At 43.8% G+C, this 27680-nt stretch overlaps 1 protein-coding gene across 5 annotated transcripts; it reads left to right on the top strand.

Moving 5' to 3' along the window:
• Positions 1–196: 196 nt before the first annotated feature.
• On the top strand, positions 197–27014 carry LOC138828294 (tripartite motif-containing protein 26-like). 5 transcript variants are annotated; one of them, XM_070024295.1, is made up of 9 exons: positions 197–333; positions 16575–16635; positions 16731–17224; positions 19562–19657; positions 19889–20119; positions 21342–21364; positions 21835–21950; positions 24846–24878; positions 26069–27014. In XM_070024295.1, the coding sequence occupies exons 3-9, from the start codon at positions 16784–16786 to the stop codon at positions 26755–26757; spliced, it is 1629 nt and encodes a 542-aa protein (XP_069880396.1). In that variant the 5' UTR covers positions 197–333; positions 16575–16635; positions 16731–16783; the 3' UTR covers positions 26758–27014. The 5 variants fall into 5 exon arrangements, with proteins under 5 accessions (XP_069880396.1, XP_069880395.1, XP_069880398.1 ...); XM_070024294.1 differs by lacking the exon at positions 197–333 and adding an exon at positions 892–948; XM_070024297.1 differs by lacking the exon at positions 197–333 and adding an exon at positions 9527–9890 and having other exon boundaries at positions 16735–17224.
• Positions 27015–27680: the final 666 nt, after the last annotated feature.

Here is a 27680-nt window from a genome sequence, read left to right as displayed (position 1 = left end):
GTCCTCCAATGGGAACTTTAGTCTCGTCTACGTCACTGATCACCGGGCAAATCCCCAGGCAGCCGCGGGGGGTGGGGCAGCGGGTCGGGTGCAGAGAAACTGAAATCTGAAGGGGCGGGGGCGGGTCCCAGTGGGAGCTGGAGTTTGGCGCGCAGGGTTGGTGCCCAGTTGCGGGCTTTACTGGGGACTAACTTCTGAAGCCTCATGAGGCCCCTATATCGGACTGGAGTAGCCAGGATCCCCTCTCCGCCTTCTGAGATTCCCCCCACTTCCGGATTCCCAAGCACTGGATCAGGGTCAGCTGGCGCTTCTGGGCGAAGCGACGCTTGCCAGGTGCTTAGCGTTAAATGTGACTCCCCACTCCCAACGCGGTCCGAGTGTGCTCCCAGCGCCGGACGGGACGGATGTTAGCAAGCAAATACTCTTAGGGTTTATTTTGCAAAAAGAAAACTACCATGGCAGAGGTGCCTGCACGTAAAATACCCTTACATAAGCAGGCCTTGTCCCCACTAGACAGAAGAGCAAACTGAGGGTTGGTTAGTTAGTATCGGTGTGTCTGCTTCTCGGCGCGGAATATGCAAAACCGCAGAGCCCGCACCCGCCGGCGGGAACTCGGCTACGCAGGGTCCTCGGGGGGCGCTGTTTCCAGGGGGCCCCGAGCGAGTTCCCGCCACCCGCGCCCCGGGAGGCCGACCACGCGGAGCACTGCGCGACCCCCGACCGCCGCAGGGCTCCTGCTCCGCCTCCGTCGCCGCCCCAGTCCCGCGGCGAGCTCAGTCCCTGCGCGACCTTGGCGCTTGGCGGGTCCGGCACTGCTGCGTGGAAGCCCCTTCCCCACTGCATCCGCAGCTCCCCGGGCCGAGGGGCGGCAGCGGCCCGGCCCAGCCCCTACGCCCGGCTGGAGAGAGGCGGCGAAGGCTTCGCGACCCCTCCAGTCCACGTGTCAGGGTAAGCCGAGAAGCGTAGAGTGGGGTCGTGGTGGGTGGCAGGTGTTAGGATGGAGCGTGGAGAGGAAGGAGTGCAGTTAGGGTACTAAAGCCTAAAATCGATCCGATCACCCCCTCCCTGGCTGGGGATGGGGAAGTTTGAATAAAGAGCTGGTGAAGGGGATGGACTCCACCCGGGGGGGGGGGGTGCTCTGGACTCTACACCCACCTGCTCCTGTAGTTGATGGTGTGGAAAGAAAGTGCCACTGGGTCCTTCAGACATTCTGTGCAAGCTCCACGCCTGGCAGTTCATTCCCATCAGTGAGAAATCTCTATCTTTGGTTAAAAGCATGGTGGTGGCCGTCTGTAATCCCAGCTACTCAAGAGCTGAAGGTAAGGAGGATGGGATAGATGGAAAGCGCACCCTTGGGAAAACCACAAGATTCTTAGGAAAATAGGAAAAACAAAAAATAACTGGGGGGGCAGAGTGTGTCTCCAATGAACTCAAGCCCCAGATGGGGTGGGGTCTCTATATTCTGGGCACTTTGCTTGCCTGTTTGTTTTGAGGCAGGGCCTTGACATGTAGCCCAGGCTGACCTCTAACTCACAATCCTCCTGACTCAGCCTCCAGAGTGTTGCTGGGGTAACAGGTATGCCATGAGTTTCCTTGGTTTGCACCTTACCACTTGAGCCATGCCTCCAGCCATGGCTTTTGCTGTTTTATTGTTGTTGATGGAGTCTCACAGGCTTTTCTGACAGGGATATCTTGGAACCATAATCCTCTAGTTCTCAGCCTCCTGAGTGAGCCACTGGCATCTGGCTTAAACTTAATTGGAGGGCAAGGGTGCCAGTATTGGAGTTTGAACTCAAGGCCTCGGTACTGTCACTTAACTTTTTCACTCCACTTCCAGCTTTTTGGTGGCTATTTGGAATTCAGAGTCTCACAGACTTTACTGCCTGGGCTGTCTTCAAACCACAATCCTCAGATCTCACCTGGCTTTCTGAGCAGCTAGGGTTACAGTAATGAACCACCTGCACCCAGCTTTAAATTGAATTTTAAATCTGTATTTTTGCTTTCTAGCAAAGACTTAAACTAATAAGCAAATTTTCTGCTGTTAAGAATTGACTGCTTTTCGAGCTGGGAAGGTGGCTCAGTGGTAGAGCGCTTGCCTTGCATACATGAGGCCCTGGGTTCGATTCCTCAGCACCACATAAGCACAAAAGAAAAAAGCCGGAAGTGGCACTGTGGCTCAAGTGTAGAGTGCTAGCCTTGAGCTGAAGAGCTGAGGGACAGCGCCGAGGTCCAGAGTTCAGGCCCCACGACCGGGCCCCAAAAAAGAATTGACTGCTTTTGTGTGAAGAACTGGCTGTAAGCTTAAAAATAACAAGTGTCTCTTTTAAAAGTGAAAAAAAAAAAAAAAAAGCATTTTGAACCGTCATAGCATGAACTGCTGGGTTTTGATGGGATGGAAAGACTAAGCTGAGCCGAGCTCCTATGTGACTTGCTTTTGCTCTTAAAATATTTTATATTCTAGATTTGGTCACTATTCAATATCTTTTACTTCAAAAGTTAGTGAAAAGGGATTATATAATGAACAATTACAAATTACTTATTATTTATTTTTGTGTGTTCCTGTCCTCGGGCTTGAACTCAGGGCCCAGGGACTGTCCCTGAGCTTTTTTGCTCAAGGCAAGAACTCTACTACTTGAGCCACATATCCACCTCCAGCTTTATGGCATGAGCCACTAGTGACTAGCCTACAATTTGTTTTTTTTAACTTAAATTTCCTGAGAATTTTAAGTCTTTATAAGTGCTGAGCCAGTTATCTCAGAATATGAAATCAAATATTGTCATGACACATTTTTAGTTATTATGGAAAATTCTAAACCTAAAGTAGAGGAAATGTTGTGAACCATTTGGCTTCAACAACTATAAACACTTTGCTGTTAGAATTTGCTGTTTTCTATTCCTCCTTTAAAAAAAATGAGTACTTTAAAGCAAATCCTAGACATATTTCCCTTACCCATAAATGATGCTTTCATATGCTTTTCTTTTCTTTTTTGGTTCTATGAGGTTTGGTACCCAGAGCCTTGCACTTACTAGAAAAGCATTCTACCATTTAAGCCATGCTTTCATCCCTTTTTGCTTTATTTTTCAGATTACAGTCTCATGTATTTTTCCCATGATTCAGCTACCTAAACCTCTGTGGCTCCTGCATAGCTGATATTATAGCTGTAAATCACCATGTTCAATTTGTTCTTTGAGATAAGGTCTTACTAACTTTTTTTCCTGGGCTGGCCGTGAACTGTGTTCTTCCTATCTCTATCACCTAGGAATCTGGAAAATAAGTGTAAGTGAATAAGTCTCATAACTTCATATCATTTTCTTTCTTTCTTTCTTTTTGTTGTTGTTGTTGTTGTTGTGGGGCTTGAACTCTAGACCTGGGCACTGTCCCTGAGCTCTTCATCTCAAGGCAAGCACTCTACCACTTGAGCCACAGCACCACTTCTGGTTTCCTGGTGGTTAATTGCAGATAAGAGTCTCACGGACTTTCCTAGCCCAGGCTGGCTTTGAACTGCAATCCTCAGGTCTCAGCCTCCTGAGTAGCTAGGATTACAGGCGTGAGCAACTGGCACCTGGCTTCTTCATATCCTTTTCAGTGATACTTTGATAGATGTCAGAATTTGGATCCAAACAAAATTACAGGACTAAGAAAAAAATTGTAAGGATAATATGTAAAGTAATGACTATATATCCTTTCCATGTTGCACTGGGGTATTTTCTAACAGGCACTTGAATGAATTACCTAATTGTTGGTATCTTTGCCTTTGACTTACTTTTTTAGGGTAGAGTACTCTTTAAGGGTAGACATTGACTTGTAGAAAATTGATACCAGTTTAAAAGATTCTGTGGGAGGGAAGAGGTAGCATTGTCTAAAACAAAATATACTCTTTACCTGACTTATGTAACTATCATCCTTTTAGGTATCACCTTTATATTAACAATACTTTTTTTTTTTTTAATTTAAAGCCAGGTGCTGGTGGCTTAATCCTGACTACTCAGGAGCTGAGATCTGAGGATCGCAATTAGAAACCAGCCTAGGCAGAAAAGTCCTCACGAGACACTTATCCCCAATTAACCTCTCAAAAACCTGAAGTGGAACTGTGTTTCAAAATGATAGAGTGCTAGCCTTGAACAAAAGAACTCAGAGACTGCCTATATCCTGAGTTCAAGCCCCACAACCAGCAATAAGAACAACAAAAAAGCTGGGTACTGGTGGCTCACTACTATAATCCTAGCTACTCAGAAGGCTGAGATCTGAGGCTCTGGGTTCAATGCCAGCCGGGGTAGGACCGTCCATGAGACTTACCTCCAATTAACCACCAGAAAACCAGCAGTGGCCCTGTAGTTCAAGTGGTAGAGTGCTTGCTCTTCAGCTCAAGGACAGTGCCCAGGCTCAGAGTTCAAGCCCCATGACCTACAAAAAAAAAAAAAAAAAGATTCTTGAACCAGGTGCCAGTGACTCGCAACTGACCCTAAGGGCCATGGTTTAAAGCTAGCCTGGGCAGTCCATGAGAAACTCTTGTCTCGACTACTGAAAAGCTGAAAGTTGAACTGTAGTTCAGACTGGGAAAACACACACACACACACACACACCACCACTACCACCACTACCACAAAGATTATTGGTTAAACTGGGCTCCAATGGCTCACACCTATAATCCTAGCTACTCTGGAGGCTGAGATATGAGGATCGCAGTTCAAAGCCAGCCTGGGCAAGAAAGTCCACGAGACTCTTATCTCCAATTAATCACCAGAAAACAGGAAGTGGTGCTGGGGCTCAAGTGGTAGAGCACTTACCTTAAGCTGAAGAGCTCAGGGACAGCTTCTGACAGGCCCAGAGTTAAGTCCTACAACCGACAAAAAAAAAAAAAAAAATTTATTGAATAATAATGACATAAAGCAGTTCTTTTTTAGTGGGATATGAAAGATACATATTCAGTGCCCATAGATGTTTAGTCTTTTAAATTTCATTTTTTTGATAAGTCATCCATTTTTTTATTTTTATTTTTTTTGTCCTGGATCAGGTCAGTATCACCTGAAAAATGAACACTTTTGTTATCCAAAGAATATAAAGAACATAAACCCCCAGAGGATAGCATTGACTAGAAATTAGAAGGAGATGGAAAGGTGATAATCCAACTTAATCAGCTGCATCTTTTCCTAATCTCTTCCTACCTGAGCTTTTTTTAAAAAAATATTTTGATCCCTTACTGTTTATCTTTTTTTTTTCTGTGCTCTCCTCCCAGCTTCCCTCTTCTGTGTACATGTATATACTATATGTGAGGTCAAGAATATGGAGTCATCTAAAAACAATGCAACAAATAAAGAAAAGGTCCTTTGTTTCTTCAGTCCTATTTATTTCATCATATCTTATTGCATTTTGAATTTAACATCTACATATCAGGAAGAATATATGCCATTTGTCTGTCTGATCTTGGCTTATTTTGCTCAACATGCTTTGCTCTAGTTCCATCCATTTCCCTGCCAATGCCATTATCTTGTCTTTTCTAATGGCTGAATAATATTTCCTTTAAATACCCTTTTTTACTGATACTCATGGTAATATATCCTTGATATGTGATCACTTTGTATTTGTAAATGTCTTAGTTCATTTTCCCTTGCTGATAACAAAATACCTCAGATTGGGTAAATTATAAAAGAAAGAGGTTTATGTTGATTGGTCACTAGTGGATGGGATGTTTGGGTTCCCAGGGTACAACATCTGAGATTAAGATACTGCCCCAGTGCTGTGAAAGAACCACTCAGAGCGTGAAGATAGCAAGGCTGACTTAGCACGATGAAAGTACACTCTGAGACATTAAGTGGGCAGTTCAGATAAGGACAGACTGACCTGAAATTGTTTGGGCTTGAGGGTTTTATTGTTATTCAGTAGGTCAAGGTTACTAGATGGCCTGAAATTGGGGCCCTCCCCTTGTGACACTTCCTCTATCTGCCCATGCACATGTGGGAAGTGATCTTCTTGTACTTTTGAGGAGGTGAAGACATTGAGGAGGTGCCTGCACATTTGATCCTCTGGGATTCCCAGTTTAGCACCACTGTAAGAGGTTGAGCCTTGATATAGGAAGTGTACCTCTTATATAGGAGAACATAGGGCCATTAGCCTAATTGAAGGTCCAGGGCTTTAGGCCAGCTCTGGTTTTATGATTCTGTGTGTGTTTAGGGGGAATAGAATCTTATAGCCAGGGGTGTTTCTTCATTCCTGCTTACATCTACCTCAGTGCCTGTGTTAACACATTCATAGTTATGATCCAAGGTTGAGGGCCACATCTGCTGGTAGTGTCCTTCCTGACACAGTCCCAAAGCAGCACAGGACATCATATGACAAGACATGGAAGGCATACACTTAGGCCTGCCTCCCTCATTCTCTTCTCTCTGCTTATAAAGCCAAGAGGACTCAAACATGGAGCTCCTATTGACCTGATCTAATTCAAATCTCTTCTCAAAGATCCCACCTCCAAAGTGAACTCAAAAATGGAAGAAAAAAAAATCCCGCCTCAAAGCACTTTGGTTGATTAAGTTTCCATCCTCCTAATACTTCATAGTGAGGATTAAATTGCAAATTGCTCAAGGCTAGTACTCTACCACTTGAGCTACATCTCCACTTTCAGCTTTTTGGTGGTTAAAATAAGATTCTCACAGACTTTCCTGCCCAAGCTGGCTTTGAACCGAGATTCTCCTATCTCAGCCTCCTAAGTAGCTAGGATTACAGGTGTGAGCCACCAGAGCTCGGCTTCTTTCTTGATTTTTTTTTTTTTTTTTTTTTTTTGCTAGTCCTGGGGCTTGAACTCAGGGTCTGGGCACTGTCCCTGACCTTCATTTGCTCAAGGCTAGCACTCTACTACTTGAACCACTGCACTACTTCCAGCTTTTTCTGTTTATGTGCTACTGAGGAATTGACCCCAGGGCTTCATGCATGCTAGGAAAGCACTCTACCACTAAGCCACATTCTCAGTCCCTACTTTCTTGATTTTTGAGACAGGGTCTCACTCTGTAACCCAGGCTAACCTCATTGTTCTACCTTCTGAGTGCTTCAGTTACAACCACCATGCCCAGCCAATTGGATTTCTTTTTCAGGGTAATGTCTTTTATGTTTATAAACATTGTTTTTGGGGGCTGGGAAGGTGGCTCAGTGGTAGAACACTTGCCTTGCATGCCTGAGGCCCTGGGTTCGATTCCTCAGCACCACATAAGCAAAAAGAAAAAAGCCAGAAGTGGCGCTGTGGCTCAAGTGGTAGAGCGCTAGCCTTGAGCTGAAGAGCTGAGGGACAGCGCTCAGGCCCAGAGTTCAGGCCCCAGTACCGGACTCCCCCCCCAAAAAAAAAAACAAATAAATATTGTTTTTCTTATTGGCCTGTTTTTACTTTCCTTATGGATTTTTCATATATATGTTTTTCAATATATTTTTCATATATCCTTGGAAATAAGTTTCTATCCTATGTCAGAACACCCCCTAGTAAAGGAACAATGCCAGTGGTTCATGCCTTGCTACTCAGAAAGCTGAGATCTAAGGATTGCCATTAGAAGACAGTATGGGCAGGAAAGCACATGAGACTCTTTTTTTTTTTTTTTTTTTGGGTCCGGTCATGGGGCCTGAACTCTGGGCCTGGGAGCTGTCCCTCAGCTCTTCAGCTCAAGGCTAGCGCTCTACCACTTGAGCCACAGCACCACTTCCAGCTTTTTTTCTTTTTGCTTATATGGTGCTGAGGAATCGAACCCAGGGCCTCAGGCATGCAAGGCAAGCGCTCTACCACTGAGCTACCTTCCCAGCCCAGCACATGAGACTCTTAACTCCAATTAACCACCAAAAAGCTGAAAATGGAGCTCTAGCTCAAGTAGTGGAGTACTAGCCTTGAGCAAAAAAGCTCAGAGATAGCACCTAGGCCCCGAGTTCAAGCCCTAGACACATGCTCATGCTCGCTTGCGCATACACACATACACACAAGCAAGAACAGGTCATAAGCAATTTTCCCACTGTATGTGTCGAATTGTCTGTAGTTACTATGCCATTCAAACACTAGGTGGTGATGTAGGACAGGTTTCTGCCATAAGCCTAGGACTACCTAAATTAAGAGCTTGAGGAAGGGGGGGACCTGTGGCTTTGGAAGTTCTGGAGAGTACCTATAACAGCTCTTTCAGAGGTACAGACCTGTGGTGAACTCCTTTTTGATTGCTCGGTAAGTAACCCCTCTTAGTCCCTGCTTTTACTCATTCTACTTGGATTTGAGTTGTGCTTTCTGCTGTCAGCACCATGCCAGTTTAGAGGCACATGGTTTGTTTCACCCCTTTGGGAAATCCACACAACATCAAAGCAGAGATATAAACTAGGTACACAATTAATTTTAACAGCAATTGATAGGTATGCTTTTCTTTCATTGGAGATAAGAGTTTTATGGGGTTTTCTGTGTAGGCTAGTTTCAAACCTTGGTCCTCAGACCTTAGTATCCTGGGTAGCTAGGATTACAGGCATGAGCTACTGGCTCATGTTTAACTTTGTAAGGAACTACTCAAGTGTCTTCCACAATTAGCTGTACCAGGGGCTGGGAAGGTGGCTCAGTGGTAGAGCGCATGCCTTACATGCCAGAGGCCCTGGGTTCGATTCCTCAGCACCACATAAGCAAAAAGAAAAAAGCTGGAAGTGGCACTGTGACTCAAGTGGTAGAGTGCTAGCCTTGAGCTGAAAAGCTGAGGGACAGTGCCCAGGCCCAGAGTTCAGGCCCCATGACCGGACCCAAATCAAACAAACAAACAAACAAAAAAAAACAATTAGCTGTACCATTTTATTTACTTGCCAATGCTTGTTCTTTTTAAAAATATAGTCTCTCCCCGCTGCTGCCCCCCTGCCCCTGCCCTTGGTATCTGTCCTGGGGCTTGAACTCAGGACCTGGGCATTGCCCTTGAGCTTCTTTGCTCAAAGCTATCACTCTACCACTTGAGCCACAGTCCTAGCTTTTGGGGTAGTTTATTAGAGATCAGAGCCTCACAGACTTTCTTGCCCTGCTGGCTTGGAACCATCATCTTCAGATCTCAGTAGTTAGGATTACAGGTGTGAACCACCAGCAGGCACCTGCTTGCTCCCACCTGTCCCTCCCCACCCCCCTTTCCAGCTACCTACCCAGTCTGTCAGATGACAAGCTGGCCCTAGTTTTCTCTGTATCTTCACTACATTTTCCTCCACCTCTCCTATTTTAGAAATAATTTAGGCTTCGGGCAGTTTCACCAAACTGGGGGAGATTAACTCCCAGCACCCTAAGACCCCCTCCAAAGTTGCAGGTAGGGAAGAGCACTTGGACTTTTTCAAGCAAATAACTGGTGAGAATGGCAGAAGCACCAGATGAATTTTTTTTTTAAGGCAAAAGAAAACTCAACATAGAGAAGCAATTCCTATCTGGGGGTGGGAGGACCCAGGCCTGTATGAGGGGGCGGGGGAGGCTCGGCCCCCTCCCCCCCTTGTTGCTTAGCAACCATGGGCTCTCCTGGGAGCTGCCATCTTGGCCTGCAGGTCTTGGCGCCGCTGCCTGCCTTGTCCTCGCTAATCTGTAAAATGGGACTGCCGGCATCCGTGTGCCCCGCATGGCAGCGTCGGTGAGCCTCACCGCGCGCTACCAGCAGCGATTGCCGTGAAAGCCCGCGGAACCCACCGCACCCACCCCGAGATCACCGGGCACGAGAGGCCCGGAGGCGGACACGCGGGTCCCCGGCAACGGCTACAGTCCTGGGGCTACCTGGGAGCAGGATTTTCCCCGGAGAGGCCAAACGGTGGCACTGAGGGCCCGGAGGCGGGCAGGGGGCCGGGATCGGGTTGTCCAGGAGGCCCCTGCAGAGCCCAGGGACGCAGGTCTGTCCCCCAGTCCAGCCAGCGAGGCCCAGGAAGCGGGCAGGTGAGTGTGGGCCGGGCCTGGGGACGACGGTGGGTGGTCAGGAGAAGGATACAGGCCAATAGCTAAAAACAAAATAGTACCTCTGGTTGATGGGTGTGAAAAATACCAACATTCTATAGTGCATTTTGCTTTGCAGAATGACTCACTTAGCTAATGTCGTTCAGTTCTGTCTGCAGTCCTTTGGGGGCGTGGGGATTCTTGAGATGAACCCTTTAATAGGTAGGAGGTCCGAGGTCAGCTGAGCTCCTCCTGGCATTCTTACGGTTTCACATAAAGAGCGCATCAGCTGGGGACCCAGTCCAGTTCTCTAAAGAGGTGGCTGGCACACACCTTCAAATTGACTCTGGTTTGGTTTGGTTTTGTGGGTTTTATTTTTTATTTATTTATATTTTTGGTCGGTCATGGGGCCTGAACTCTGGGCCTGGGCGCTGTCCTTCAGCTCAAGGCTAGCTAGCGCTCTACCACTTGAGCCACAGCGCCACTAGTGGCCTTTTCTGCTTATGTGGTGCTGAGGAATCGAACCCACACCTCATGCATTCAAGGCAAGCACTCTACCACTGAGCCACCTTCCCAGCCCCTTGTTTTGTGTTTTTAAGACAGGGTATCACTATGTAACCAAGGCTGGCCTTGAACTCACAGTCTTCCTGCTTCTGCTTCCCTAGGATTACAAGTCTGCACCACTAATCCTTGCAGTTAAATAAAACTTCAAAACCAAAAAATAAGATAAACAATGCGTCTTAAACTTGACCATGCCTATTACAAAATCCACCAAAGTCAAATGTGGCAGTGACAGAGTTAAGGACATGATAGCGAGGGGAACAAAATTGGGGAGCCCACTTCCCTAACTGCCCCAAATCCATGCTTATTTTATGTTTTGTGGTTAAACCAAAGCTGAGGAAGGGACAAAGGTCCGGTCATGTCCTGGCTTCTGCCCATAGTAGCTGTTGGAGCCTCACAATTCTGCAAGTGGACTTTATTACCTTGTCACAAATGGGCAGAATAAATGGATGTAATACCGAAATCTCAGGGATGTTGGGAGAGTGAGAGCACACAGAGATACTTCATCTAACACAAAGATAAAAATAACTTTTCATCCCTTTAAAGATGAAGAATATGGGCTGAGAATGTGGCTTAGTGGTAGAGTACTTGCCTAGCATGCATAAAAGCCCTGGGGTCGATTCCCCAGTACCACATAAACAGAAAAAGCTAGAAGTGGCACTGTGGCTCAAGAACAGTGCCCAGGCCATGAGTGAGTTCAAGCCCCAGGACTGGCAAAAAAAAGAAAAAGGAAAAGAAGAAGAATATGGGGGTTACAGTGTTTTCCCATGGTAATTTGGAACAATTTGGCAAAGAGCTAGGGACCAGGAATGGGGATAATAGAGGAAATGACATTCTCTTTCTTCAAAATCTCCACTGAAATTTGAGACCTTTAAGTAGCTGATTTTAATATGATAAGGCTTTGGGGGTAGAAGAGGGGACATATATGCCTGTAATCCTTGCTACTCAAGAGGCTAAGATCTAGAGGATCAAAGCTAGCCAGAAAGAAATCCAAGAGACTCCATCACCAATATAACAAGGTATTGATCTCTACTGACTTTCTATCTATTTTTTTTTGTTTTGTTTTTGAGAGAGGAGAGTTAAAGTTGCCATATAATTTTGGGTTTGTCTATTTGGGGTCATATCAGTGCTACCAGCATCTTGGTTTGGTTTGGTTTGGTTTCTGGATTATTAGTGCTGGAGATCAAACCAGGGTCTGTGCACACTAGGCACAATCCTCATCTTAATTGTGTTCACATTTGATATTATAGTGGTTTCTTCGTGAATTGTTGACACTTTAGCATAATGTTGTGGACTTCTTTATCTTTGCAATGTCATTGTTCTAAGGTTTAGTTTATCTGATATTAACATAGCTACTTCCAATTTTTTTGTCATCTTTAAATAGTTGTACAAGGGAGTTGCCATTCAACAAAGCAGTTTATGAATACAATGCATCTTGATCAGTGTCACCCCTTTTTCAGCTTTCTTTTGATTAGAGGTAGCATGAAAAATCTAAACCTTTGCATCAATTTTCAATTCTTTCATTTTTTTACTTTATTGTTTTCATTATATTTAACATGAATTCTTCAGATGTAGAATATAAATGTTTGTTTGTTTGTTTGTTTTTGTTGGTTGTGGGTCTTGAACTCTGGGCCTGGGCGCTGTCCCTCAGCTCATCAGCTCAAGGCCAGTGCTCTACCACTTGAGCCACAGTACCACTTGGGTTTTCTAGTGGTTAATTGAAGATAAGAGTCTCGCAGACTTTCTTGCCCAGGCTGGTTTTGAATCGCAGTCCTCAGATCTCAGCCTCCTGAGTAGCTAGGATTACAGGTGTGAGCCACCGGTGCCCAGATATAAATTTTTTTTTCTAAAAACAAAAACCCAAATACTAACAATCTCTGTCTTCTAATGGGTGTGTTTTAATACTTCACAATGTTGTTAAGCCAGGCGCTGATGGCTTACACCTGAAATCCTAGCTACTCAGGAGGCTGAGATCTGAGGATAACAGTTTATAGCCAGCCCGAGCAAGAAAGCTTGGGAGACTCTTATCTTCAAGCAACCACCAAAAAAAGCCAGAAGTGGAGCTGTAGCTCAAGTGATAAAGCACTAGACTTGCACAAAAAAGCTCAGGGAAAGCACCCAGGCCCTGAGTTCAAGCCCTACCACTGGGGGAAAAAATGTTGGTATATTTCAGTGCTAGGAATTGAACCCAAGGTCTCATGTATATTTAATGTTCTACCAATAAGTCACACCCCCCATCCAAAAGTAATTATTGATATTATTGAATTTAGGCTCACCATTTTATTTTTGGTGTTTTGTTTTGTTTTCTGTGTTGATACTGGGGCTCATGCTTGCTTTGTTTTTTACACAAGGCTGGTGCTCTACCACTTGAGCCATGGCTCCCTGCAGTTAATTTTTGCTGGTTATTTGGAGATGAAAGTCTCAGATTTGTGTACTTGGTCTGCCTTTGAACTTTGATCCTCCAGATCTCAGCCTCCTGAGTAACTAGGACTATGAATATGAGCCACCAATGCCAGGCTTTATTGTGGGATTTTTCCTTGTGTGTGTGTATGTATACATGCACTGGTCCTGAGGTTTGAACTCAGGGCCTGGGCACTGACCCTGAGCTTTTTTTGCTCAAGGCTAGTGCTCTACCACTTGAGCCACAGCTCTACTTCTGGCTTTTTTTTGATGGTTAATTGGAGATAAGAGTCTCCCAAGCTTTAATGCTCGGGCTGGCTTTAAATTGTTATCCTCAGATCTCAGCCTCCTGAGTAGCTAGGATTATAGCACCCGGCTTCTTTTTTAATTTTCTACTTTTTTTTTAACTTCTACTTTTCCTTCCTTCTTTTGGTTTATTTGAATATTTTTAATATTTCAAGTCAAGCTACCTATTGACATTTATGTTTGTTTGGTTTTTGGTTTTTGGATCCGGTCATGGGGCTTGATCTCTGGTCCTGGGCGCTATCCCTCAGCTCTTCAGCTCAAGGCTAGCACTCTACCACTTGAGCCACAGCGCCACTTCCCACTTTTTTTTCTGCTTATATGGTGTTGAGGAATCTAATCCAGGGCCTCATGCATGCAAGGCAAGCACTCTACCACTGAGCCACCTTCCCAGCCCCGACATTTATGTTTTAATAGATAGTTTCTGGTTATCATATATATACCTGACTTTACTTAGTCTGCGTAGAGTCAAGAATTTGTGACTTCAAGTAAAATGTAGAAGCCCATAATTATGTAGGTCCTTTCCCTATAGTTGTCTAATATGCTATATCTATTTGTTCAACAGGTCTATAATCTTTGCTTCCAAAAGTCCAATATATTTTAAATAAGTTATAAGATAGGAAATAGGCGATTATATATGCATCTCTATACTGCTCTGCTCTTCTTCAATTTCCAAGATTCCATATTTTCCATTAGTATCATCCTTGATAAAAGAGCTTACATGAACAGTTCTTTGACAGCAGGTTTGCAGGTGGCCTATTTCTCAGGATTTCTTTACCTGACAATTCTTTTATGTTTATTTTCATCCTTGAAGAAAAAAATATGTATTGGGGCAGTGGGGAGGGGGGTCCTAGGGCTTGAACTCAGGGACTGGGCACTGTCCCTAAGCCTCTCTGTTTTTTTGTTTGTTTGTTTGTTTGTTTTGGCCAGTCATGGGGCCTGAACTCTGGGCCTGGGCGCTGTCCCTCAGCTCTTCAGCTCAAGGCTAGTGCTCTAGCACTCGAGTCATAGCGTCATTTCTGGCTTTTTCTGCTTATGTGATGCTGAGGAATCGAACCCAGGGCTTCATGCATGCTAGGCAGGAACTCTACCGTTGAGCCACACTCCCAGCCTTTGAAGAATACTTTTGCTGGTTACAATTCTGAATTTACAGTTCTTTACATTTCCCCACTATTTTCCAGCTTCTATGGTTTCTGATAAGAAATCTGCCAGTATTTGAATAATTTTCCCCCTGCATGTTATATATCATTTTTCTTGTGTCTGTTGGCACAAGTTTTCTTATTTGTCTTTGGTTTATATCAGCTTGGTATTGATTTTGATGTATCTGAGGGTGACTTCTCTTCGACATTTACTGTGGTTTTTTTTTTTTAATATAAATCAATGTCTTGGCTATATTTAGAAAGTTTTCAACCAATTTTTCCAATTTCTTTCTCTTCAGCTTCTAATGACTTGAATGTTATTTTTTTTCCTGATAGTACTGGGGTTTGAACTCAGGGATTCATGCTTGCTAGGCAAGTCCTCTACCACCTGAGCCATTCCTCTGTCTTAAACTTTTGATATGTTTTATGGATGACTTAAGTTTTTTATTTCTGGTGTAGTTTTTTTGTTGTTTTGTTTATTGTCAGTTGTGGGTCTTGAACTCTGGGCCTGGGTGCTGTCCCTGAGCTCTTCAGCTCAAGGTGAGTGCTCTACCACTTGAACTACAGCACTTCCGGTTTTCTGGTGGCTAATTGGAGAGAAGAGTCTGATGGACTTTCCTGCCCAGGCTGGCTTTGAAGTGTGAGCCTCAGATCTTAGCCTCCTGAGTAGCTAGGATTATAGGCTAGAGCCACCAGCGCCTAGCTACTTGTAGATTTCTTGCCTTGGGTAATGAGGTAGGTTTTAGTATCATCCCTTAGAATAGGAAGGACTTGGATATGAGCATAAGATGTTAGCAGAACATGCACGTGGTGATCTGGTTGGCCTTTGTAGCTTCCTCTGTAAATATAGCATTAGTAATAAAGTTGTGGTGACTTACACTAGTGTTTTTCAAGGCATATGTCCCTGATATCCTCACATCAAATTTGTGAATTATATCATGCTTAAAAATAGGCTGCAATTAAAAATTAGTACATATTACAAATATACAAACTTACAGCTGGGTTCCTGTGGTTGTGCCTTGTAATCCTAATCATCCTGGAAGCTAACCTGAAGGATCAAGGTTCAAGCCTGCTTGGGCAGAAAAATCCACACTCCATTTCCAAAACAAACCAGCAAAAAGGTAGACTGGAGATGTAGCAAGTGGTAGAGCATCAACCTAGCAAGGGTGAGACCCTGAACTCAAACTCCAGTATTGCCAGAAATAAATACATTATTTGATGAAATGTCCATTAATGTGTGTGTATGTAGAATGTGTGCACACATTTATGTGTACATTAGACTTGATGCAAATGCATTTCTTGTTTCAAAAACATGGTCGAAAAATTAATTTAAAACATAATATTAAATGCAATTTCTTCCCCCAAAAAAACCATAATGGTAAGTACTCATTACTTTGCTCATGTAACTGTAACCCCTCTATACAGTATTTTTACAATTAAAAAAACATATTAAAAAAACATAATGATAAGAGGGGCTGGAAAGGTGGCTCAGTAGTAGAATGCTTGCCTTGTATGCATTGAGGCCCTGGGTTCGATTCCTCAGCATCACATAAGCAGAAAAAGCTGGAAGTGGCACTGTGGCTCAAGTGGTAGAGTGCTAGCCTTGAGCTGAACTGATGAGGGACAGTGCCCAGGCCCAGAGTTCAGGCCCACAACCAACAACAACCACCACAAAAACATAATGATGAGCTCTTCTAGACAAAATATGAATAACTGACCTATGAACTTAGCAGTTTGTAGTAGCTTAAGTCTGATACTCATTGATGAGTTTAAAATGTAATCCTAAATTCTATTCTTATTCTCTGCTATTGATTTGTGTGTGTGGATGTGGCTGTGTGCGCACGCATGCGCATATGTGTGCCCATGCATGCTTGGCCAGTCCTGAGACTTAAAGTCAGGGACTAGGAGCCATCTCTGAGCTTCTTTTTGCTCAAGGCTAGAGCTTTACTACTGAGACACAAATTTACTTTCTGCTTTTTCTGAGTAGTTTATTAGAGATAAGAGTCTCGTAGACTTCCTTGCCCAGGCTGGCTTTGAACCATGATCCTCAGATCTCAGCCACTGGAGTAGCTAGGATTACAGGCATGAGCCACTGATGCCCAGACTGAATTATTATTATTAATTAAGCTTATCTAAGAGTTAGACAGAAATCCTTTAGATTTATTGGGAATTTATTATTCCATGATCTTCTGGAATACTTCCACTTAGTTAAATCTATGAGTATCTTTGAAAAGCTTACACCAGGAGCAGGTGACTTGCTATTAACACCTATCTCTTTCTGCAGGCTGAAACCTGTCCTGATTAGTGTTCTAGAGGGAACTTTGGATTTTGAAAGGGAAAAAAAGGTTAGGAATAATTTTACATCCAAAGTATTTTCTCTTGGTTCCATTTTGATGCTTATTAAACTCACATTTCCTCTTCATGTTCCTCTTCGTGTCAGAAAGTGATTCCTGGCTTTGGAGGCACTGTGCCAGTCTTGAGCTTAGTAAGATCATGGCTGCTGCCTCCCCCCTGAGGAACCTGGAGGATGAGGTGCTGTGCTCCATCTGCCTTGACTACTTGAGAGAACCAGTGACCATTGACTGTGGCCATGTGTTCTGCTACCACTGCATCATTAAGGTCTGTGAATCTTCCAGACAGCCATTATATTGTTCTCTCTGCAAGACAGTTTTTAAGAAAGAGAATATCCGCCATGTGTGGCAGATGGCCAGCCTGGTGGAGAACATCTGGAGGATGAAGGTAGAAGAGGAGAGACAACCCCGAGAAGAAAGATCACCTGAGCAACGAGCAGAGAACCTGTGTGGGCGGCATCTGGAGAAGCTGCATTACTACTGCAAGGACGACCAGCAGATCCTGTGTGTGATGTGCCGGGAGTCTCGGGAGCACAGGCACCACGCTGCTGTCCTCCTGGAGAAGGCTGCCCAGTCCTATCGGGTAAGAATCACCTTGGACCTCAGCACTGGTCTTGTATTCCTTTAGGTTAATGTCCACTCTTGAAACTTCTGTTTTGAGGCATGATTGACATGTGGAAGCCGGACATCCCAGTCAGCAAGCATACACCTGAGACCACATCATCGCCATCCACAGATCCACAAATTCCCTCCATCCACTTCATCATCATTGTTGCTGCTTTTGTGTGCATGTTTGAAAAGAACATTTGAAAGACATACCCTTTTTTGCCATTTTTTTTCATTTTTTTATTAGCGTGCATTCATCTTACATGGGTCAGGGGATTGTATTGTTTCCTTTCCACACATGTTTACAATGTAGTCCAATCAATCTCACCCTCCTCCATCATTATCCCTGCCACAATTTTATTTTTTAATTTGTGGTCACACTGCATAGCCCAAGCTGGCCTCAACCTTATGATTCTCCAGCTTCAGCTTCCTGATTTCTGGGATTACAGATAAGCACCAAGCTTGACTCCTTCACAAATTTTAAAAAGACAGTATAGCATGGTTAGCTATACTACCTTATGCTATACTATAGATCTCCAGAAATTGGTTATCTTGCATAACTAAAACTTTGACTGCATCCTCATCTCCCCCCAACCCCTAGCAAATGCCATGCTACTCTTTGCTTAGATTAGTTTGACTATTTTAGATTTGGAATGCAAATGAGACCACATGATATCTGCCTTACTATACTTTGCTTATTTCCATATACATCATGTCTTCCAAGTCCATACATATTGTTAAAATGGCAGAACCTTCTTTCCTCAAGGCTAGTTAATGTTCTATTATATGTATATGGTACATTTTCCTTAGCTGTTGATTCCATATCTTATGAATGAAGCTACAAGGAATTGGGAGCAGAGATATTTTGATTTCCCTCTTGGGATAGATATATACCAGAAGATAGCTCCCAACAAGATACAGTACTTGGTGTGTGGAAAAGAGCAATGTAAATATATCTAAAACCTATACCATAACCCTTAGAAATTGTCATATAGATTGTCTTTTGTGGTGCTATGGATTGAACCCAGGACCTTGTATAAATTAGGCAAGCTCTTTACCACATGAGCTATACCCCCAATCCCATATAACAGATTATTTCAAAGAAACTGCTCTAAGCCAACATAAAATTCACTGTATTTTTCTTCATTAACAAGAGTGAAATCTGTTCCATTGCTTGCTTGCTTGCTTTACTTATTTAACTTATTTTTTTTTTATTTTTTTTTATTTTTATTTATTTTTTGGGTCCGGTCGTAGGGCTTGAACTCTGGGCCTCAGCGCTGTCCCTCAGCTCTTCAGCTCAAGGCTAGCACTCTACCACTTGAGCCACAGCACCACTTCCGGCTTTTTTCTTTTTTGCTTATGTGGTGCTGAGGAATCGAACCCAGGGCCTCAGGCATGCAAGGCAAGCGCTCTACCACTGAGCCATCTTCCCAGCCCCAACTTATTTATTTATTTTTTTTTTTTTTGTCGGTTGTGGGGCTTGAACTCTGGGCCTGGGCACTGTCCTTCAGCTCTTCAGCTCAAGGCGAGCACTCTACCACTTGAGCTACAGCGCCACTTCCGGTTTTCTGGTGGTTTATTTGAGATAGGAGTCTCACGGTCTATCCTGCCCGGGCTGGCTTTGAACCGCGATCCTCAGATCTCAGCCTCCTGAGTAGCTAGGATTACAGGCGTGAGCCACCAGCGCCCGGCCCAACTTATTTATTTTTATACTGGGGTGTTTAGAACCCTGTGCTTGTTGGACCAGGACAAGCCACACCTCCTGGACCTCCCTCTCTCTGTTTTAGGCTTCCAATCTTAACAGAGATGACAGGACTGTGCCACCACACCCGACTTGTTTGCACTGAGATGGAGTCTTATAGACTTATCTTCTAAGCTGGTCTAGAACTTTTTTTTTTTTTGGTCGGGTCGTGGGGCTTGAACTCTGGGCCTTGGCGCTGGCCCTCAGCTCTTCAGCTCAAGGCAAGCATTCAAGCTGGTTTTCTGAGTGGTTTATTGGAGATAACAGTCTCACGGAGTTTCCTGCCCGGGCTGGTTTTGAACTATGATCCTCAGATCTCAGCCTCCTGAGTAGCTAGGATTAAAGGCATGAGCCACCAGTACCCGGCTAGAGCTTTCATCTACTGACTCTCAGCCTCTTATGAAGCTGAGATAACAAGCATTTACCACAGGCACAAGTTTCCACCTGGTGCTCTGTTTTTATAGTACATGAGATCAAATTATATCAGTTTTCACTGTGGAATTGTTTTATACCTCCTTTTTATTGAAAACATTTTCATCTTATTCTTGAGATTATTTGCGTTTATTTCCATAGGGTAAAATTCTAAACCATCTGAAGATTCTGAAGGGAGACAGGGATAGAATTCAGAATTTTCAGTCTACAGGAGAAGATGAGATTCAAGCTCTGTTGGTGAGAGAAATCTTGACTGAACGGGTATACATGTGTATGGGGGGTTTGTGTGTGTATGTGTGTGTGTTCGCTGGTTGGAGGGGGACTGCTCTGGGATGGTAGGCAGGTGTGTTTTGGGGGAGGTGAACTGAAGGGATTCCTGTTCTGGACTCCTCCCCAGATCTCACAAATGTTCTAGTGTTTCCTGTCCTCTCAGAAGCAATCATCCTTCTCTTCCTGCATTTGCTGTAGACCAAATTCCAGAACCACAGGCAAGACATTGTGTCAGTGTTTGAACAGGGCCATCAATTCTTGAGAGAGAGAGAGCAGTACCTGTTGGACTTGCTGGTGGGGCTGGAGCAGGAACTCATAGACGGGCGGAACAGCCATATCACGAAAGGCTCTGAGGAGGTGGTCCGGCTTGGGACCCTCATTTCTGAGTTAGAGAAGAAAGTTCGGCAGCCAGCACTTGAACTTTTGCAGGTTAGTAAGCAGTTAAACTGTGTCTGTCCTTTTGCTCAAGCTGTAGTATGGCCTCTTCCTTAGCAAGGGATTTGGACCAACAGTCAAGAAAGAGGATGTTTATTCTCATTTTTTCTGTTCTTCAATATGGTAATCCTATTTTGTTAACACCTCCAAATATTACCATCATATTATGAATCTATCAAGGGATTAATCTATTGGTTAGGTCAGAGCACTCAGGATCCATTTGATTCCCCAAAGCACATTAGCCCTGAACAAAACCCCAATACATGAGGCTATGGGAAACATTTCAAATGCAAATCAAGATAGGAATACAGCAGGTACAGACCATGCACTGAAGTATTAAGGTCTGCATATCTATGATTACAGCACCCAGCCAGACTGGTGGCCACAGCAGTGCTGGCCAAAGCTAAAGTTTAGTCCTGCAGGTCTTCAGAAAAGAAGAAGTTTTTTTTTTTTTGGTTGTTGTTGTTTTTTTTAATGTCAGTCTTGAAGAATATAAAGACTTGGATTCTCATAAAGGTGGAGCTCAACATTCCACTTGGTGAAGTAGGTCAGGCTCATTGGTTAGAAATAGATAAATGAACTGAGTACTGGTAGCTACCTATAATCTGAGCGACATAAGAGGCTAAAATCTGAAGATTATGGTTCAAAGCCAGCCCAGGCAGGAAAAGTCAGTCAGGAGACTTTATTTCCAACAAACTACTCAGAAAAAGCCAGAAGTGGTGCTGTGGCTCAAATGGTAGAGTGTTAGCCTTGAGCAAAAGAAGCTTAGAGACAATCCCCAAGCCCTGAGTTCAAGCCCCAGGACCAGCACAAAGAAGAAAAGTAAATGCAAAGGTAAACGTATACAATAATAAAGTTAGCATATGTATGTCCAGACAGGTGTTGTAGGTGCTGGGAAAAACAGGAATAGGAAGAGAGACGAGGAAGGTGTCATAGTGAAGAGAGCTGGCTTTCTGGGGGGTGAGTTTAAGAGAAGAAGTTAAAGGAGCAATAAGACAAAACAAATGGGACCAACCAACATAATTCAAATGGAGGAAAGCAGGAAAAAGCATGTGTTTCTATAAACCACCACTGTAGTGGAAAGCTGAACAGGTTCCAGCCATGAGACTCATTCTCTGTGGAGAAGCCATTCCCCCAGTGGGCCACATGGGGGCTGCTGATAGCTCCTGAGAAGGTTGTGTTCGTGACTTTGTCATCTATCTCTCTTCCTTCCCAGGATCCAAGTGATATAATGAGCAGGTAAGTAAGTGCTGCTTCTTTGCTTGTTCATTTGCTTATACCACTCACAGTACATCCCTTTATTTTCTTTCTCTTATTTAATTTTGATAAGAACTAGAAAAGGATTAGAAGGAAGAGCTCTTCTAGTAGAGAACTCAAGTTCACTTTCCTTCTAGGAAAGAGTTTTGCCTTTATTTTTTTCCTTGTTTGCTAGTAGGTTTTGAAGGGTCTTCAAGGCAGAAATGGCCCTTTCATATTTTAATGTGATACCTAAAGGATATGTTGATGGGTAGAGGATCCTTGGTCATGGCCTCTTCTCCAGAACTATGTAGCTGCCTTTTGCCTGGCATTGGAATGGAGCACTTGAGCACTGCACTGCTTCCATTCTTAAAACCACTGTGGGATTGTTGGGCAGGGGCTGGGGGGGAGTGACCATGGAATGTCACCATTCTTCCTTTCACTGGTTCCTTCTGTGAATTTCCTTTCTCTAGGTATCCCCGGAAGAAGTTCTGGATTGAAAAGCCTATCAGCCCTGCAGTCAAAAAGCGGGCAGAAGAATTCTCTGATAAGTTTCTTTCTCTAGAGAAAGGACTGAGAGGATTCCATGGTATAGTAAAGCAATGGGTGAAGGAAGGGGTTTGGAGCTGAGAAATTTCTTTCTTGCTGTTTCCTTAGGTTTTGACTCTCTGGCCTTGGCTTATCAGAGTCTCTTGATCTTGGGCAGGTTACTTGCACCAGGCACATTCATTGGGGAGGGAATCTTCCCATAGTACAGGCTAAAAACAAAGGTACAATCATAATAGGTCCCAGAGTTGGATAAAAATGATGAGTTGGGACAGGTACCAGTTGCCTCACGCCTGTAATCCCAGCTACTCAGGAGGCTCAGATATGAAGATTGAAGTTGAAGCCAACCTAGGCCGAAAAGTCCATGAGATACTTATCTCTAATTAACCAGCACAAAAGCCAGAAGTAGGGGGTGTGACTCAAGTGGTAGAGTGCCAGCCTTCACTGAAAAAGCCAAGCAAGAGTGCAAGGCTCTGAGTTCAAGTCCCAGTATAGGCATGCACAAACAAAAAGATGATCCATCAGGCTTGAGTTTTGGCTTGAATGGTAGAACACTTGAGATTAAAATCCAGTACCCGGGCTGGGAAGGTGGCTCAGCGGTAGAGCGCTTGCCTTGCATGCATGAGGCCCTGGGTTCAATTCCTCAGCACCACATAAGCAAAAAGAAAAAAGCTGGAAGTGGCGCTGTGGCTCAAGTGGTAGAGCGCTAGCCTTGAGCTGAAGAGCTGAGGGACAGTGCCCAGGCCCAGAGTTCAGGCCCCACGACCAGACCCCCCCCCAAAAAAAAAAAAATAAGTAAAATAAAATCCAGTACCATCAAAAAGAAACAAAAGAAAGATTCCGATCTAAAAATACTAGTAAACTAAGGAAAACAATACAGCAGTTCCTCAAAACATTAAAAACAGCATCATTAAAAATAGCATTCATTAATATGAATATATTCCAGAAGAATTGAAAGTACAATCTAAAATAGATATTTTGTATAACCATGTTTATTAGAATAATTTATGACTTATGATAGCCAAGTGGTGGAACAGCCAAAATGTCCACTAATGGAGGAATAACAGAGAAAATGTGTATCTACACACAATTCAAATGATTAAATCTTAAAAAGGAAGGAAACTCAAACACATGCAACAATGTGGATGAACTTTGAGGACATTTTGTTAAGTGAAAAAGGCCATTCATTAAAAGGACAAGTATCCCTTTAAAAAAATAAAAATAAAAGGACAAGTAATATGTAAGCCGACTTGCATGTGTTTTTAGAGTGTCAAACTCATAGAAACAAAAGTAGAATGTTGACTGCCAGAAGCCTCAGGGAAGAGGAAAGTGAGAAGCTGCTATTTAACTGGGTATAGAGTTTAAGTTTCACAAGATGGGAAGGTTCTAGAAATTGGTTGCATGACAATGTGAATATACTTAACACTACTGAATATAACATGATAAAGATGGTAAAGATGATAAAGATGTCTTTTCTTACAATTAAAAAATTTAGCAACACTTTGTAAGAAATCTTAGATTTATGGGGCTGGGAAGGTGGCTCAGTGGTAGAGTGCTTGCCTTGCATGCATGAGGCCCTGGGTTCGATTCCTCAGCACCACATAACCAAAAAAGAAAAAAGCCGGAAGTGGCACTGTCGCTCAAGTGGTAGAGCACTAGCCTTGAGCTGAAGAGCTGAGGGACAGTGCTCAGGCCCAGAGTTCAGGCCCCACGACCGGACCCCCCCAAAAAAAAAAAAAGAAAAGAAAAGAAATCTTAGATTTACTTAAGAGTATAGAAAAATAGTGTGATTTGGGTCTAGGACTTTAGGATTCATGAAAGAAGAGAGTATGGGACTAGGTATGGCAGTGCAAACCTTTAATCCCACCTGTTAGGCAAGCCTTCTACTACTAGAGCCATGTCTCTAGCCCTTTTTTTAATTCTTTGTGGTACTGGGAATGGAACCACCAGGGCCTCATCATGCCAAACAAGTGTTATAATCCCAATTTGCAGGAGGTAGAAACATGAGGATCATGGTTCAAGGCCAGCTCATGTAAAAATTAGCAAGACCATGTCTCAAAAACAAGCCAGGTATGCTGGCAGACACTTGTAGTCCCAGCTGTTTGGGAGGAAAGAGGAGTAAGGATCATGGTTTGCCTGGAAAAAAAAGCTAGTCCAAGGCCCTGTCTGAAAAATAAACAAAGCACAACAAGATGGGCATGGCTCAAGTGGGAGAATAACTTTTGCAAGTGCAAAAGTACAGAAGGAAAAAACACACACAGTTTGGTCCAGTGTACTCTTTCATGAAGCAGGTACTCTAAGCAAATGCTGACATGGGAACAACGCCATTGCTTTCTCTATTTCATGTGAGTTTTCATCATGTCTGTCACTGTTTAAAGTTTACAAGCCAAAAAAAAAAAGAATAGGAGGGGCTGGGAAGTTGGCTCAGTGGTAGAGTGCTTGCCTTGCATGCCTGAGGCCCTGGGTTCTACTCCTCAGCACCACATAAGCAAAAAGAAAAAAGCCAGAAGTGGTGCTATGGCTCAAGTGGTAGAGCACTAGCCTTGAGCTGAAGAGCTGAGGGACAGCGCCCAGGCCCAGAGTTTAGGCCCCATGACCAGACCCAAAAAAAGAAAAAAAAAAAAAAAAGAATAGGAAAATCTGAACTAGGAAGATGTGCTGTCAGAATTGGTTTACTGGGGCTAGGAAGGTGGCTTAGCGGTAAAGTGTTGACTCCCATGCATGAAGTCCTGGGTTCCATTCCTCAGCACCATATAAACAGAAAATGCTGGAAGTGGCACTGTGGCTCAAGTGGTAGAGCACTAGCCTTGAGCTAATGAGCTCAGGGGAAGCTCCCAGGGCTAGAGTTAAAGCCCCATGACCCACCAAAAATAAAACACACACACACACACACAACAGAATCGGTTTACTGTAATATAATGTTCTTCCTTCATTCTAGGAAAGTTAATGAGGGATCTGGAATATAAAACAAGTAAGTATCTGGTGGGGGTGGTATACAAATTTTTGCCTCAAACAAAGTGAGTTCTCCCACACAGAATCACAAGCTCTCTGAGAAAATTATTTTATTTATGGGTCATTTCTTTAAATAGGAAGGTCTTGGTGCTAATCCATCATAATTCTTTATTCTGATATAAAAACTATGAACTTTGGAGGAAAGATTTCCACAACTATAATGAGCCCAGGCCCTCTCCATTTCTTCTTACAGGGGTGTATATTGGTGTGTATGTGTCTGTCTCTGTGTGTGTGTGTGTGTGTGTGTGTGTGTGTGTGTGTGTGTGTGTAAGTGTGTGTATGATTTGTGTGCCTGTATGTGTAACTAAAGATTGAACCCAGGGCCTCCTACATGCTAGGAAAGCATTCTACCACTGAGCCACACCCCCAGCCTTTTGATTTCAAAAACAAAAAGTATTGAGGATTGAACCATCCAGCTCTTCACATATACTTAACAAGCACTGTACCATTTGAGCCACATCCCAGGCCCTTATTTTGCTTTTGACATAGGGTCTCACTAACTTTGTTAGGGCAGCCTTGAACTCAATCAGCCTTGAACAATCCTTCTGAGTCTGCCTCCTGAGTAGCTGGGATTGCAGGTGTCTACTAACATACCAGGAGGCTGTGTATGTGTGTGTGTCTGTGTGTGTCCTAGGCTGACATGGAATTTATTCTATAATCCAGGCTAACCTCCAACTTTGACCTTCTCCTGTCTTAGCCTCCTAAGTACTGAGATTTCAGTACCACCATGCTCCTACAGGTCTTTTCATACTGTCTTTCCATGGTCTTAATATGGGAATTAAGGGTAATGTGAACATAAGATCTAAGATATTCTCAGACTGGGAAGGTGGCTCAGTGGTAGAGCGCTTGCCTTGCATGCATGAGGCCCTGGGTTCGAGTCCTTAGCACCACATAAGCAAAAAGAAAAAAGCCAGAAGTGGCGCTGTGGCTCAAGTGGTAGAGCGCTAGCCTTGAGCTGAAGAGCGGAGGGACAGCTCCCAAGCCCAGAGTTCAGGCCCACGACTGGACCCCCCCCCCAAAAAAAAGATCTAAGATATTCTCTATCCTGGTCCCCAAAGGATGCCACTATCAGAAGGGATCTAGAGCCTATGAGAAAAGTCCCCTTGATAGCTTTCATGGTGTCATACCTTTATCCCCTTGTCCCCACAGTGAAGATCGTCCTGAATTCTCAGACAGCCAACGGCTACCTCTTAGTGTACCCCAATGGGAAGAGTATGATATTCACTGGCTTGTGGATGAACAAATACCAGCGCGGTCAGCGGTTTGATCCTGAGCCTGGTGTGCTGGGCAGTAAGGGCTTCACCTGGGGGAAAGTATACTGGGAAGTGAAAGTGGACAGGGTCTGGTGGGGAGAAGAGGAGGAGGAAGCAATGAAGTTCAGAGGTGGAACCAGAGGTATGTTTGGCAGTAGCTATCTTGGTGGGTTCCTAGGTATCGCTGATAGCTATGCCTCTCCTGTGTACAGAAATGAGAGCGAAGAGTTAGAGGAGGAATGGTCTCAGGAGAATGGAATGTGGCCCAAATTCTGCTTGGTGGGGGTGGCCAGAGAGTCAGTGGTGAGAAGAGGGTCTCTCAGCTTCACCCCTGAGGAGGGATTCTGGACTCTGAAGTTGTCTTCAGCAGGGGTCTTTATTTGTACTAGCCCTGAGCCCTTCCAGATCCTGTCCTACTGTCCAAGGCAGATTGGCGTTGCCCTGGATTATGATGGAGGGAAGGTGACCTTTACCAACGCGAGAACTCAAGAGTTTATCTATGAATTCTCATCTTCCTTCACTGGGAGGATTTTCCCGTTCCTGTGGCTTAATTGCATGAGATCCAGACTTACCCTGAGACCCTGAAAGGAGACCTCATGAACACAGTCTTTGAGTCTTTTTTTTTTTTCCATTTATCCCTTATTCCTCTACATTATCCCTCAATCCATTCATTATCTGGCTAGACTGTCCTGCCAGTTTCTGAATCCCCTTAGCTGATTGGAACAGGATGGCAAGAGTCTCATGCCATCTCTGCATTGTTTCCAAAATGGAAGTGTTAATACTTGTTGTCTTTTATGTATGGTGCAAGAAATATAATCTCTTTGAAGTATTTATTAAAATGTGTGCCGTTGTTAATCATTTTTTTCTGTTGTGTTTTATTTGTCTTTGTCTGAGCCACTGATGTGTCAAGCCTGTGTCAAGGGATTGTCACCTCTGTCACGGATCACAATGTCTAGATTCCTAGAGGCCCTTTCCTTTCTCTTAATCGTTTCTGCCATCCCCCTGAGCAGCCCAGAAAACAGTAATTATTGTGATTCAAATCATGCCTGATCAAATATCACATCTTTTCTACATTCTCAGATTGTATATATTGACAAGTTAATAAATTTATTCTAACTATGTTGTTCCCACTTTTACACTTTTTCACCATGTATAGGTCAGCATTCCTTAAGTTTTTGGAAATCAGTTCTGGAGTAAATCTTAGTTGGGTTTTGAGACAGTACAATTACATATTTAGTTTCCTTACTAATCTTAAGCTACCAGTAGAAAACAAGTCTGGCTAATATTAGCAGATGGAAAACTCTGTTCAACAATACTGGAAAAAAGAGAATCAAAGCAAAAGTATTCCTGTTCCTACCTGTTATATAATGTCTGCATTTGCCACAGAGCCTGGGTAGAGGCAGGGTGGGAGCTACAGGAGTGGAGATGGCCCCAGAACTTGAAAGGAGGTTGGGATGGCTAGATATAAACATCTTACACACGAATACAAGCTAGTATTCTTCAAGACT

This window comes from Dipodomys merriami, unplaced genomic scaffold (genome assembly GCF_024711535.1).
Source record: "Dipodomys merriami isolate MVZ:Mamm:240054 unplaced genomic scaffold, mDipMer1.0.p SCAF_16, whole genome shotgun sequence".
NCBI lineage: Eukaryota > Metazoa > Chordata > Mammalia > Rodentia > Heteromyidae > Dipodomys > Dipodomys merriami.
This window is presented reverse-complemented; position numbering and strand designations above follow the sequence as displayed.

Coding starts and splice junctions, on each gene's coding strand:
- LOC138828294 (XM_070024295.1), top strand. CDS start 16,784: ATGGCTGCTGCCTCCCCCCTGAGGAACCTGGAGGATGAGGTGCTGTGC. Junction 19,658..19,888: donor ATGAGATTCAAGCTCTGTTG/GTGAGAGAAATC, acceptor CATTTGCTGTAG/ACCAAATTCCAGAACCACAG. Junction 21,951..24,845: donor AGGACTGAGAGGATTCCATG/GTATAGTAAAGC, acceptor CCTTCATTCTAG/GAAAGTTAATGAGGGATCTG.